The sequence below is a fragment of the Eptesicus fuscus genome, chromosome 10, assembly GCF_027574615.1.
Source record: "Eptesicus fuscus isolate TK198812 chromosome 10, DD_ASM_mEF_20220401, whole genome shotgun sequence".
Classification (NCBI taxonomy): Eukaryota; Metazoa; Chordata; class Mammalia; order Chiroptera; family Vespertilionidae; genus Eptesicus; species Eptesicus fuscus.
Genome location: NC_072482.1, coordinates 72546503 through 72562253, shown reverse-complemented (window position 1 = coordinate 72562253; position 15751 = coordinate 72546503). Strand labels below are relative to the sequence as shown.

The 15751-nt window shown below is 43.3% G+C and overlaps 1 protein-coding gene across 1 annotated transcript in view; it reads right to left on the bottom strand.

Annotated features, from left to right (window-relative positions):
- NHSL1 (NHS like 1) overlaps positions 1-15751 on the bottom strand; it is a 91451-nt gene that overhangs the window by 35799 nt on the left and 39901 nt on the right. The window contains 1 exon segment of the mRNA XM_054722624.1: positions 15218-15370. Within this exon segment, the coding sequence (XP_054578599.1) occupies positions 15218-15370 (153 nt within the window).

The following is a 15751-nucleotide window of genomic DNA, read 5'->3' as shown; positions in this document are numbered from 1 at the left end:
AAGAGTTATTTTCCAAATAATTTTCTCTACTGGAAACTCCTGGTGAAGTTCCACTTTGTATGTAATGTTCTTTAATTTGTTGAATCAGCCACAATAAACTAGAATATGCAGCAGATACAGAGTTCCAAAATTTCAGGGGCTTAACACAACCAGGAGATTCTTTGCTGCATACTCCCCTTATCTCCTCATCCAGGCTGAGCTGGCAGGGGTTGTGCTCACCACAGTCACTCAGGGACCAGGGGCCAGGCAGAGGGAGGTTCCTCCCCCTTCCCCACTTGTGCTGGGACAATCTGCATGTCACACCTGCTCTAGGAACCTCTGCCAAAGGACCCAGGGGTTATTTCCGCTACTATTTCTTTAGACAAAACAAGCCCTGTGGCCATACCTACCTTCACAGGGGACAAGAAAGAGAATCCTGCCTCATAAGCAAGGGGGAAAATGAGAATATCCAAAAAACAACTCTAATAACTCTTCCAAACAGAGGAATAACACTGAATCAAAGATTTCCCAGATCCCCATTACCATTCTCCCAACACTTACTTGATGTTTTATTTCCCACCCCTGAATGAGGCTGAGAGGCTTTGGATGTGAAATATGCAACAGTAATGAGAGACTAACCCTTTGTGTTTCAGGAGGCTGACCATGGGGCTGGGGAGAGGGCACTGCATGGAGGAGGCCCTTGAATGTCCGGAATCCAGACAGACCTGGCACCACTTATACCTCTGAGACCTCGTGGACATTTTCGCCTCCTGGAATCTCAGGTTCCACCTCAGTAAGCCGGGACGTCACTCCTCCTGCCTGGGAAGCTGCCGTGAGAATCATTCAGCAGCACAACCCCGGGGCGCTGCTCTCTGAGGGGAGACTAGGTGAGGGTAAGCCGGAACTTGGCACAGACTGCTCGCTCTATGTGGCAGATGCTCAAACACAGCCATTGCTGGCAGAATATACCACGGAAACCGTAACTACCTCAAACTCTCCCACTTTTAAATGCCAGTAAGCAAGTCCATAACAAGATTTGCTTGGCTGCACAATTCTTTAAGTTTCTACCATTTTACAAAGCTGTTGTTTCCATCTTTATCAAAATACCACGAGGCTTTATTTTTTCCTAAGGATGTACAATACCTACATCATACTGGGATTCTCGTACCGTCAAGAGCCTGGATATTTAGTTCTAACTGCTCTCAATCCAAAATAGAGCTAAAATATGTTAACTGATCTAAATGCAGAACGTATAGTCATTACTTAATTGTTTTTACATAACCTGAAGCCTCCTACTTACAGACATTTTATACAGGAAGGGTATCAGCCAGGTGGGTGGTGAATGTATTTAATATAGCATAACTACTACAGCAAGGGCAGTATTCAGGCTCCTTGATCTGAAAGTATGTGTTAGGAGTTGAACTGTGTCCCCCAAAAAGAGTGGTTGAAGCCCTAACACCCGGTATCTGTATATGTGACCTTGTTTGGAAACAGGGTCTTCTCAGTCACAGTTTCTTTCCATGATGCTCTAAGCTTCCTGCCACGGGAAACAGATATGTTTGTCTTATGAATTATGAAACCCAGGAGTCAAATTTCTGGTAGGCCCAGATTTCCAAACTCCTATCCCAGTACGTATCCATCAGATTATCAAGAACAGTTAAAAACCAGTTCTATTGTATGTCTTTATCCAGGACCAGAGGACTGAGAGCACATAAATCTACAATCGTATATGTTTAGAAGAAAGACAATTTTAGTTCAACAGCTGTATTGGCTATTACACAGCTAAAGGATCAGGTTTAAGCTTTCAAGTAAGCACGCAGGAAAAATTTACTTCACTCAAATACTATGCTTTATAAATATGAGATAGCTTATTTTCTTAATAAAAATCAAACCAAACTGCATTTTAAAATAGAAGAGATTTACCTTCTAGTTCATGAACTTACTGGGTGTGGCAATACTGGAAGAGAAAAAGAAACCATACTGACACTGTAGTTAAGATTCTGCTTTGCTAGTCAAGCATATTGAATTTTCCAAAATTATATAGGTATTTTTCCTAAATTATTCAAAACGGTTGAATGTCAATATACTTAAATTGTCTTTAAGAATCAACAAATTATAACATAATTATAAATGGTCAAATGTTTAAATTATTCAGTAATTTGTAGCATATCAAGTGAATTGAAAAGCTATGTGAAAGCTTAAAGCACCATAGATTTAATATAGATCTTTTCAATGCATATTTTCCTAGATAATTTGAAAGCAATTTTAATGATAGATTCTAAATAAATATGCCCTTTTGTTTTAGTATTAAATTAATGATTCATTATTTTCTCCCCTCTCCCCTTTAAGGTAATAGTTTATATGTAGTTATATAGGAATGAGAGGCCCAGTGCACGAATTTGTGCAGGGGGGGGGGGGTGTCCCTCGACCTGGCCTGCTCCCTCTCACAATCCAGGACCCCTCGGGGGATGTAGCAGTGCACCAAGCGGCAGGAGGCCAGGGAGGAGCCCGAGCCAGGGCGGGGTGCCGTGCCACTGGCACTCATCCCGGGTTAGGGTTAGGGTTAGGGTTAGGGTTAGGCAGTGCTGCCGTGGAGTTGGGAGAGGCTCCTGCCGCCGCAGCTGTGCTCACCAGCCGTGAGCCTGGCTTCTGGCTGAGCGGCGCTCCCCCTGTGGGAGCACACTGAACACCTGGGGGCAGCTCCTGCATTGAGCGTCTGCCCCTGGTAGTCAGTGCGCATCATAGGACTGGTCGGCTGGTCATTCTGGTCATTCAGCTTAAAGGTTACTTAGGCTTTTTTATATATATAGATACCTACAATGACATAAGAGTATTCCTATATATGAAGTATTAAGTCCAAATTTATCTTCCAATAAATGCATATTTGAGACCATAAAACTACTTCTTCATCAATCCTCACGTCAATGATACTTAGCATCCCAAGCACCATCCTGTATAATAAAAGCCTAATATGCTAAGTGTCTGGTAGGCTGTTCAACCAATCAAAGCGTAATATGCTAATGATATGCTAAGGCCGCCCAACTGCTCGCTATGACGTGCACTGACCACCAGAGGGCAGATGTTCCAACTGGTAGGTTAGCTTGCTGCTGGGGTCTGGCTGATGGGGACTGAGCGAGATGGGGAGGACATGCCCTGGAGCCCTCCCACAGTCCCTCCCTGGCTGGCCAACCTCCTGCATCCCTCCCCAGCCCCAATCGTGCACCAATGGGGTCCCTCGGCCTGGCCTGCACTCTCTTGCAATCTGGGCTGAGGGACACCCCCTGAGTGCACAAATTTCATGCACCGGGTCTTTAGTAAAAACATAAAAGGAAAAGGAGAAAATGTATGGCTTTAACGGTTAAGCCCAAGTCCCTCTAAAAGTTCTGAAAGTAAATATCTCCTCTCTTAATGGTGCATATAAGACACAATGTTCCAGCTGCTAGAGTATAATTTGCTTAACTGTGGGTAAGAAAGAGAGAGCCAATCAGGACCAACAATCACCCAAGTTCCCCCAAAGATAATGAGTCTCAATTTGCTCAAGAAACCTGCTAACAACACCCAGGTAATGAATGACAGTAGTTAAGAGCTCAAACTCTAAAAGTCAATAGTTATGTGTTTGAATCCTAGCTTGCATTGAGCTAGGGGGGGCTTAAGGGATATAGTCCCACTTTCAAGGTACTTACAAATTAGCTGATGGATAAAGAAGTTCACATGGCAATTTATGGAGCAGTGGTTCTCCAAATTATACCAGCTATGCCATCAGTGTTTATTAAGCACAACTGGGCAGCATCAACACAGAATTTAATGGGAGAGAGATCCCAGTGATATATGTTCAAGAAATAAGAGGATGAGGGAAGAGCAGGTGGGAGAGACTGAAATAGGGAAGATAATGTGTAATGCTCTACCAGGGTTATCTATCCAAGGAAACTGAGTTTTGGTAGACCTTTAGGGAAACTGACCAAATCCACATTGAAAAACTAACTAAAATCATGGGCAACTCCCAAAAGATTTCTGTTCGGGTAGAACAGATGTCACAGGAAAGCTTCATTTTACAGAGAACCCTCCCAGAAAAGGTTTGGGGGAGGAATAATGTAGAAAAGAGGAGATGGTGATGGAATGCCACCTTTGTAATAAATGGGTTTCTTTGCCAAGGGCGGTGGGGATAATAAGGAGACTGCCAAATTCCTATGCCTAAGTTATTTTAGCACAATTCCAAATGACTTCTCATTCAATTTCATAGTGTGTTTGGCAAAATAAAGTGATCAGGATGGGGAAGATGGAGCATTAGAGAGAAAAAAAACACATTGTGTCACCAGCTCAACAAACAGGAAATGAATTTATTAGTGCTGACTAATATATTAGCAAACTGGAAAGAGTTCCTTTTCCCTCACAGCCTGGGGCCAGGTGATGTTGATATTAAACACTGCAAGGCCATCTCATTTCATGTAGAAGAGTTAAAAAAAAAAAAAAAAGGTCATTTTGATTAACAATCTCCCTCCATAGCTAATTCTTATTGGAGTAGGAATACAAACCTTCCCCAAAAGTAAAGAATTAAGTATGAAACTTAAGGGGGCTGCATACAACTGTTAGCTTTATTTTTCATTGCAAACCATGGAAAGAATGACTCTTAAAAGGTTATTTGCCATTGCAGAAAACTAAATGTTAACATTTCTTCTCTTCACATACACAGATTATTTTAAGGTGACTTGAAGCACTCAAGCTGATTGAAGCTGAAGTGAAAGCTGCCTGATGCCCAGGATGAATGTGAGAGTCGGACGGGCCTGCCAGTTCTGGCCCAGCACCATCAGAGCACGGCCAAATGGGAGGTGATATCATTTCACTTTACAATGAAAAAGCCCTATCACTGGCAGTAGTGGAGCATCACCAAGGTTACTCAATATCAAATAGCCTGCAGAGATTCTAAACCAACACTAGAGACTTCAGTTGTTCAGTGAATGATAACAAACCTTATCCACAGTACCTTCAATTGTAGCATTTTTATGCTGCCCTGGGTGAAATATAGAGGCCACTCAAGTTACTCACTTTATCAGGAATTAAAATAGAATTGCTGAAACAGCAGACTGGCTACAGACACAAAAACAAAACAATAAGCCTTTTGTTTAAATACTCCATAGTGCTTTGTTAAGACCTGGATCCTTTAAATGACTCTTTGCTGTTCTGTCTTTTGTGTGTTGCTTAGCATTTAAAAAAAAAAAAAGGACATGTCTCTTTACCTCCTGTAGAAGCAATGAGTGTTCACCTTTCCTTTGCTCTTGCACCTGACTTCCTCTCACAGGTTACTAACTCCTCTTTCGGGGCTACCATGCTCAGAGTAGTCAATATTACCAAAAATGTGGTGAGCCATCAAACCAAAAGGAGGAGTTCAACTGCCCCTTTGGTATAGTATTTCCAACCCATCAATTCCTTATTTTTGTCTTTGCTCTTCTCTTTTCTCAACAGAGAACTTAATCCATTGTTTCATCTGGTTGGGCAACTTTTCCTGAGGACATAAATTCCAAAAGAAATACCTATATTTCTATATTTCTTAAAGTATTTGACAGCATTACCATTTGTCTTTGAAAAGCCAACCTAATCAAATTCACAAGCACTGAACGAGAGAGCACCAAATGAAAGCCATCTTTCTCATCAAAGAACTACCATATAGTTTCCATCAAGCCTCCAATACAACCTCATGAACATCTCAACATTCTTTTGCGCTTTCCCCAATTCTGTTGAGGAGACAGAGGGTGAAACCTGACCTCTGCCTGCCTCTGAGCTCACTGCCTACCACCTCCTCAGGGAACATCCTCCCATTCGCTCTTTGTATCTGAAATCTCCCCTCCCGCTGGCGCCTTTGAACTACAACAGTGTTCTAATTGGCTCTGGTTCTTAAAGCAAGCAATAATATTAACTCTACCCTGCCACCCCTTTTCTCTTTGCTTTGAGAACTTTTACTTTATTTCTTAAAAATCATTTGGCATTCTTTTTCTGCTTATAAAAATAATTCTTATCTCATGAAAACTGGCTTCTTCAATCCAAAGACTTCCTTGAAACTGCTCTCTTGAAAGGCACCAATGGCCATGTAATGAGTTCAGTAGCCTCTTTTCAGACCCTCTCCCCATCTGTGAGCTCCATGATGACTGCCCAATCCTGATTTCCTCTCTTCTTCCCCAACTACTTTTACCAACTTCTTCCCAACCCCTAAAATAACCAGGCTCAAACCGCTCCCCCCTACCCCCCCCCCGCCCCCGCCACCCTCTCCAGCCCTAATCTCACTCCCACATTTTCACCAGTTGTTCTGTGGCTTTGGCTCTCATCTCTCCCGAGTTCTAGATGACCTCCCCAGGACCTGCACAAACCCAGCAGCATTTATAGAAAGAAGCACGCACCGGGCTGGGCTGTGTGCTGGGGCCACACAAATGGTGAGCAACGGTCCTGCGCCCAAGGATCTGGCTATCAGATGGAGAGAGAAACTTGTAAACACAATCATGTAGCTTAGTTTGATGGAGGGGTATCAGGTTCCGTGGGAATGTGTGGAAAAGCACAGAAGGCATGCATCCAGGGTCTGCCCTGGGAAGTCCAGGAAAGCTCTCTGGGAACATGGGCACCCCACCAGGTTCTTCGAGGAGGAGCAGGAGTTGGACAGGTGTGAGAGGTTGGGGGTCAGAGGGAAAAGGAATGGACTGGAGCACGCTGTGAAGAGAAAGCGCAGACAAGACAAGCTAGCATTGCAATTGGACCTTATCTTTACCTGTGAAGGCATGAGGTAAAGAACTTGGGTGGAGGGAGAAGAAAAGCATGGGGATGGGGGCGGCGGGTGGGGCGGGGGGAGAAAGGGTGATTTTGCAGGTGAAGTTAGACTAACGGGCCAGGTCAGAAAGGCTGCCAGGTGCTGAGGAAGTTAGGTTTTATCCTGTCAGTGATGAGGAGCTGATGAAGAATTTAACAAAGGAGAGGTATAACCAGATTTACGCTTTATAGACAACACCCGGGACAAGGGTGAGACTCAATGATGCCACCATCAACCTTGTACGTGAGTGACTCATACATCTATCGTATCTCCCTGGCTAGCTTTAAGCTTCGACAGGAAGCAGTAACGTCATTCATCTTTGACTCATCTACAATATCCAGCCCCATGCCGTCATTGTAGGAGCCACTGAGAAAATTTTTATGTCAACACAAACTCAGATTTTAGACAACCCAATTTATCAGGACTTATGCTCAGCACTAAATTATATTTTTGTGTCCAATAAACTTCACACATAGCAGTTAAGTACCGAGAGGCCCATCAGAATTTCAGAGCTTAGGCAGAAACTTGGAGATCACAACTTGTTTTGCAGAAGAGGAGGCCAAGTATAAAAGTGGGATATGATTTCCCAACGTCCCACGGGCTCCTGGCAGCACTGGAATCAGCGTTCTGGCCTCCTATCGCATCTTCTGGAACAGTTCATAACAACAGAACAAGGTGTCAATGCTGCTGGGTTAGAAAGATGAGACACTGCACCGCATTCAGTGGCGTTTCCAGCATAACGCACCCCCACCTCCACACCCCCTATTTTAGGCCTGTCTTCCTTTAAACTAGAAAATAACTTACAATTCTATATGAATGAACATAAGTAATGTTTCTTACTTACAAAACATTTAAAGGGATGTTTCCTTAACCAGTGAGATTTCACCTTCATCTTTTACAAATCAATTTTACTAACGGATTCTTACGAACTAGGCAAAGAGTAAACTCCGCTGTAAGAGCTAAGTCATTGGTGTATTTAATATTTCCAAACCCTTATTTTCTTTTACTTGTCCCTTCTATAACCAGTGCCTTTTTTAAAAAATATTTTAAATGCACATATGGAGTGGGCAAAAGTAGGTTTACAGTTGAGTATGCAAAACACGGTTAATAAAGCTGTTGTAATAATCTAACCTGCATGTATTCTCGTACAAACAACTGTAAGGCTACTTTTGCCCACCCCTGTGTTTTGTTTTTTTTTAATTTCTTTATTGATTAAGGTGTTACATATGTGTCCTTATTCCCCCATTACCCCCCCCCCCCATTACCCCCACTCATGCCCTCACCCCGCCTGTTGTCTGTGTCCATTGGTTAGGCTTATATGAATGCATACAAGTCCTTTGGTTGAATGGATCAACCAGTGGCTTTTTTTTTAATCCATTCAGTTACCAATGACCTATCATAACCCTAAAGATAAGCACTAAATGCCGTTAAGCGGAAACACGGTTATAGATATTAATGTCAGACATGATGTCTTATGATGAAGCTTCCTTTCTTTATTTCTCTTAAACTTATTTGAGTTTTAATGAAAGTGGGAATGAGTTAAGCAACTGTGAAGCCACCACCTTTCGGCATCCATGAGCTATTCTGCATTCCCTGTTAACTAGCTAAGGAAACCAAATCTTCCTTGGGCCTTTAGATTCCCCGAGTGAGCCCTGTCCCTATGACCCTTTTGAAAGCTGAGAGCAGCTGAAGAGGCATCCAAGGGACGGGCCCTCGGGGTCTGAGATCACAACAGGCCAGCATGAGCTGAGGCTAGAAACCCGATTTGAGTCCTGTGGCTTCTATGGCCTTAGTTTACTCATCTACAAAAGGAAAAGGGGATTTATTACTCAGAGGCCCTTCGAGCCCTCTTCCAGCTCTAGCATTCCAGGGGCTGGTGGTGAGTAGGGAGAAAGGCACCTTGCTCATGTAGCCGAAATAACCTCAGTGTTAACTGCCTGTGGCTGTCACTGTCATCTGGTGATGATCCTGTGTTCTTCTCTCCCTCCTCCCCACAGCGTGTCTCTGGAGTATAATGGGTGGGAGAGAAAGCACCAGCTAAATCATGACAGCCATTTGGGAATGAGGGCTGAAATTTATAAAAAGTGTATCTGTATTCCATTGCATTTAAATTAAAATGCACCCCTCCTTACCTCCACAAACTGCTTGCACTTTGAGATACTTTATACAAAAAGTTCATTTCATTCCCATGTAAGCAGATATTATGATCTTTATTTTATAGATTAGAAAAGCTCAAGTGGTTGAAAGAACAAAGTCAAAATTAAACTCAAATCACATATCCCTACACAACAGAGTCAGGATCTGAACCTAGATATGACTCATGCACTTTTTTGTTGCTGTCAATCCTCACCGGATTTGCTTTATAATTTATCTCTTAAGCTGTACATGTTTTATGTATTTGTCTGTGCTATGTCGTAAGATTTTTAAGTGACAAGGGAAAAAACAGAGGAAGAATTCAATGTTGTTAGTACAAAGTGGGCAAAGCAGTTGTTCCTCTTGAGTGTGTGTGAAGTGGTCAGCAGATGTATCATCCAGGAGAGCGCACTCTCCGTCAACAGCCACAGGCATAGAAAGGCTTCCCCCAGACAGGCCTGCACACAGTGCCACAGGTCCCCCAAGAGGAATATCTACAGCCCAAACCAGGGCCTGGGAGAGCGGGACCCATGTGCCCAAGGCATCCAGGTAATTCAGCCAAGGCTCCTCATCAAATCCAGAACAGAAGTCCTGGTCTGAGTCAAAGGGAACTAGGACCCTTCTTAACAATGAAGGGCAGATGCAGTGACCCTTAGATAAAGCCTGTGTGTCAGGAATGTCCGAGAAACCTAGCTAACACCACTTGGAGACCTTGTCCATCATTTTCTAAATATGTTTTTATTGATTTCTGGAGAGAGTGAAAGGGAGAGGGGGAGAGAGAAACACTGATCGGCTGCCTCCTGCACACCCCCTACTGGGGATAGAGCCCACAACCTGGGCATGTGCCCTGACTGGGAATTGAACTGGCGACCTCTTGGTGCATGGGACAGTGCTCAATCCACTGAGCTACACCGTCTGGGTGTTGTCCATCATTTTAAGAAAGGTGTACCATTTTCTAATGTTGAACAGGTTATTGGTGCATGCATGCATGCGCGCGCACACACACTGTTTTTAATAACTTGGAACACAGAGTCATTTCTTTATATTGTAAATCCTCAACGCCTCTATCTCTTGATATAATGAATGTAACCCTCTGACTCTGAGTTAACACAGGCCAGATTCAACATTCCTCCCTGTGCTCACACTTCCAATTCTAGAATCACAGAGCAGGCTGACCTGCTAAAATGGATTTTCTCAGGGAAGAGAGCTGTGACTAAAGAACGTTTCTGATACCAGCAACAGATGCTCTGGGAACTAATTCAGGCGGGAGTGTACACAGATACAGTAACTAAACTGCCTGTTAAACACACTGTGAGAAAGTGTGTTTACCTCTCTCCCAAGTTGGGCTTTTTGGGGATGGAGTCTTAAAAATAACATGGCTTTATTTCAGCCTTAATATGCTCTTAATTTTCAAATGAGGTCTACAAGTGTAAGAAATTAAATCTGAACCTTTCACTGAGCCTAGTATGCCCACCCCTCCCCCTCAAGTCCCCTTTTCCCACTTAATTGTGGCCCTTTTGAAGAAACTAAAAAGTATCCAGATAAAAATCCAGTTAGGCAAAGGTTGCTCATCATCTCAGCTAACTCTGTTGAAGTTCACATTAGAACTCTGTTGAAGTTCAAATAACGGTTGTGGAGATTAAAAGGGTAGAATTCTTCCGGAAATTCAGTAAAAAGCTGAGTGAGTTCTTTATGGATAATGGGATCCATTTTCAGAAATTCACTGTTCATTTCTAGCCAGATGTCCTGCTGAACCAATGATCAAAATACTGTTTTCACATCCCGGTACAGCAGGTCCTCCATTAGCGTTCAACAATGTTTCGTTATAATGTTTATGAGATAGTGTAGGAAAGTAACTCTTGTTTGTAACAACTAGCCTATAAAATTGGTGTCATTAGATGTTATTTTGCTGTAGTGTCAAGTGAGAACTTACCGTATCTGTTTATCTCTAGTAACAAATAAATCAACAAAACCAAATCATTTGGCCAACAAATTCTATCAAAGGCTCCAGAGACTAGCCAACAATAAATACTAAAGGTCTCTTTATTGGACCAGAATAGAGATAAACTGCACGTGGACAACATGTGCTCTGGGCATTCTGCTTGCCATTTAAATCCCTCTCCTTCTCCATGGGGGAGTGGGAGAGTGGGGGAAAGGGTCCCCCGATGCCATTTCCCTTTTAGCGACTGAGCTCTCCCTCCCTATGTGCCCCAGCACCTCAGACACATCTCCAGTACACTACTGTCTGTTCACTTCAGTCTTGACACAAGACAGCAAGAGCAGCTCTTCCAAGTTAAAGACCCACAAACTTTTACCCATTCATTTAAAAACTCCTGTCATAGGAGATCATTGATGCTCAAATGCTTATTAAATTGTGTCTATTATTTGCCCCTATGTCCTTACTCAAACTTAGTGTGTTTTTTAAAAAATATATTTTACTGATTCTTTTACAGAGAGGAAGGGAGAGGGATAGAGAGTTAGAAACATCGATGAGAGAGAAATGTCAATCAGCTGCCTCCTGCACACTCCCTACTGGGTATGTGCCCGCAACCAAGGTACATGCCCTTGACCGGAATCGAACCTGGGACCCTTGAGTCCACAGGTCGACGCTCTATCCACTGAGCCAAACCAGTTAGGGCTCAAACTTAAGTTTTTTAATAACATTTTCAGTAAACCTGGTGCCTTCCTTAATCGTTCTACTGACCCCTAAGCATTTCTGTATTGCTTTAATAATAAACACTTAGTATCCACTGTCCATTGCCCTCCTTATTTTATGATCCTCAAGAGGAGAGCTGAGCTCCCCATAAAAACTGACACAACAGTTCATACAATGAGCACTTAATGACTGAAAAAGCAACAGCCTGTTTAACATTAAAGAGAAGTATTACTTCCTTAAAATTATGGTCAAGGTCATAGTAAGAATAGAAGGAACAAAATAGATTACTCATTAGCTACCTTTCTAGATTTTTAAGCAAAGAACGTGGAGGTCAAATTAACTTAGACTGATAACTTTATATGACACTAGGGGCCCAGTGCACGAATTCGTGCACCTTGAAAGGAACTGTGGGCCGTGAGGCTGTGGTGGGCACAGAGGCGGGTCTTGGTCCATCCTCCACAGCCCCGCCTGGCCCCTCCCACCATGGCCCCGGGCCCCTGTCGGCCAGCAGCCTTGCTCCTGCTGCCGCCGCTCTCATGCACTGATGGCGCCAGCTCCGCTTGCATCCGCTGACTGTGTGGAGTGATTGGGGCAGGCGCCAGCAGTGGGTGCGAGCAGGGCCGGCACTGTCAGCAGGTGTGAGCAGTGGCTGCTGCCCCGATCTCCCCTCAGGAGCAGGGGGAGGTGGAGAAGCCCACAGGGACAATCAGGGCCGGCAGCCGCCACTCGCACCAGCTGATAGCACCTGGTGATCGGGACTGGTGCCGGGCACTGGCAGTGGGTGCAAGCAGTGGTTCCAGCACCAGCAGTGGGTGCGAGCGGGGCCAGCGCCGGCAGCAGGTGCGAGTGCCAGGCAGGACAGCGGCGCGCGGGAGCAAAGAATTTTCAGTAACCGCCAGAGGCTTGCCCCGATGACAGCGATCGGTGCCCCACCTTGGTCTGGTGCTCCCGCTCACCTGCTCTACCATCCCACCATGGCCAATGACCGCCATGTTCCACACACACGCCCTCTGGTGGTCAGCGCACATCATAGTGACCGGTTGTTCGGTTGTTCCGGTTGTTCCACAGTTCGGTCTATTTGCATATTAGCCTTTTATTATATAGGATCATACCTTAATAGTGTCATATATTCAGGGGCTGTATTTTTTCTTTGTCATCCACACTGACAATGAGGCAGTAAGTACTCTGCAGTCATTTTCTGTTTATCTCAGGCTGCTAACTTGGTGATGGGAAAGTGGTACCTGAAGTCCTGTACACGTGATTAAAAGTAAATAAACGAAGAAGAAAGAACTCAGATGCTCTTCCTTATTTCATCTTTGTCAACCACTGTTCTTAAAGTCATTATTTATCCACAACCTCTTAAGGGGTATTTAAATCTAGACTTTAAGAGTTCAGCTCTGCCCTGGCCAGGTGGCTCCGTTGGCTGGAGCATCATCCCACACACCAAAAGTTTGTGGGTTCCATTCCAGCCAGGGTACAAACCCGGGCTGAGGGTCCGATCCCTGGTTGGGGCATGTATGAGAGCAACCAATCACTGTTTCTCTCATCAATGTTTCTCTCTCTGTCTCTCTCTCTCTCTCTCTCTCTCAAATCATTAAGAAAAGTTTGTCCTCTGGTAAGGATTTTTTTTTTAAAAGTTGAACTCTAAGAATTTTCCAAAGTTATTAATTTTATTAATGGTAAACCCCTTCAATGAATCATTTTAGGGCATTAAAGCAATTACTAAAGCATTTATCTTTTCAAAATTAAATCCACATATAGGCAAAACCAGAGGAGATGACATTTCATTTGGATCTACTGAAGAGTCAAAAAGAAAAGAAAATCAGAAAAACCTAGATGTTTAATTTTCTAAGGGAAGCAGAGAGAAGCTCTGAGCTGGTGCTTGAAAACACACAGAAGAGGCAGGGAAGCACAGTTTCCTGGAGCGTGTTCAAAAAAAGCTGGGCCTGAATATTCCAGCTCACACCTGCCCTTCTGAAAGCATTCCCCACAGGCAGGCCGGGCAGAGCCAGGAACTTAACAATGGCTCTGCCTCAGGGGCTGGCTCCGGGCACAGGGCCATTTAATCCTCCTACTCCTTATTCAGGAGGAAGGTAAGCTAGAAGTAGAGAAGCTCCTTGTCAAAATTTACGAAAGACCATCACCAGGAACTGAAGAGATCTAGAAGAAACTGTGGTTGGGTTTAGGTGCGTTATGTAACCACCATCGAGGAAGGCAAAAGTCAAAGTACAACTCCAAGGCCATACAGACGAGCCTGACTAATGCCATTTTTTTCATTTAGGCTTGCAGTCACTAAGTACACAGGTTCCTCGGGTTAATGAGAAAGGGAACCCAATAATGTCCACTTCTGGACAGTTAAATGCCAAGACTGTGAGACACATGATAGAGTAATAAGATACATATGAGATCATCTTTTAATCTTTCAGATTAAAGGAACAGAACAGGGCTCTGACCTATGGTCTGCATATTTCTGTTCAGAATTCCAAATCTACTGTGAGTCCTTTGATAGCTGTTCCTTCTCTCTCTAAGCAGAAATTATCCGCTTTCTCTAACTCCCATGCAGCAATTTATGGCCCATCTCGAGTATTTTTCACGTTGTGATTTGCACTATAAGTAAAAGTATATAAGTTCCTTGAGAGCCAAGACCCTGACTTTGTATTCTGCACTTCTGCCAGAATTACAGATTTCTAACAAGTGGCTGTTAAAGGCAATCGAGTGCAGCAGTTAAGAATATGAGCCCTGCAGCCTGAGACTGTCCAAGTTTACGCCCTAATTCTTCCACTAACTTTGAGATGGTGGGAAAGTTTCTAACCTTCGTGTCTCCATTTTTTTTCATATGTAAAACTGGCACAGTAATTATTATGAGGATTAAATGAGATAATACCTGTAATGGGCTTAGAATGGTACTTGGCATATACTTAAGTGTTGAATGAATGTTGCCTAGTAATCAGTAGTCATAGTAATAGTACATTAATAAATGAATTAATAAATGACTGATATACATGACAAAATTATCATAAAAATTAGAGAGGGTCCTGATGCTGGGTTTTCCTTGAATCGATGACAGTATTTCTCCCAGATTTAAACCTTTCACAATTAGATAAAATACAGGACATTCAGTTAAATTAAATTTTAAACAACAGTACTTTTTTTAGTATAATTATGTCCCAATAGTGCATGGTAAGAGAAAACTGGTAAACTAGCATCTAGTAGAATAAGAATACTGGTTTGTTGTTTTAAAAAAAGTCTCTAAATCTTAAAAGTCACTCCCTTGATCTTTTAAAGAACTTCCTTCTTTACTACTTTCAGGAAGGCCTCCTTGCCACACATTTACACCCCTTACCACCAACAGTAAAAGTTGAAGTAAAAGTGAGAATTTTAAACTAGATATAGGAAGACGCTCTTTCTGTATATCCTTCCTCTCTTTCTAACGTCAATAAAAACATATTTAAAAAATAAATAAACTGGTGTCCATTCTTTGAGGACATATCCGTAAGAGGCAGGTTTCCACAGAATCCAGAACATATTAGGCATGCATGTTGAGAGTATTATGACACCTCACACATACTCCGTGTTCATTAGAAACAGGTCTTCTTTGACAAACAACATCACACTTATGCTTTCAATCCTAATGAACAAGCTTGCAGCTGGGATCTTACCCCTCAGCACGGACTTGAGGTTGAGCTTGGCTTGGCGGTGCAGGTCCTCCACGCAGGGGGGCCTCGAGGCGGGAAGGAACACGTTCTCCTGCTGGTGCCAGGGCGCAGTGTAGTGGACTGTCCATCTGCTCTCCTCATCTAGGTTGGAAACCGCTGTAGAAGGAGAGTTAGAGTCAGTCCAGCTGTCAAATTAAGTTTCACTGGCTCTACATGTATTGCATCAAGATGGGTTCTTGGTGCCCAACACATCCCTGGGTTAAGGGCCAGCGAGAGGGAAATGGAACAAATTCTAAGTGAGCTTTAACCTTAGACCCCAGGGGTCCTTCCCATAGTGTTTTTGTCTCTAAAGGAACTGGTGAAACTGTCCATCATGTTTTGGTAGAAATGTTTACTCAATTATCTGCTTCTTGACATTTTAGACCCTCCCTCTAAGCCAATGTTAGAAAATGATTGACAGAATTGATAGAGACCTCCAATTCCTACCTAAGTCCACCATGACAGGAATCTGCTACTCAATTATATAGACCCATTGCT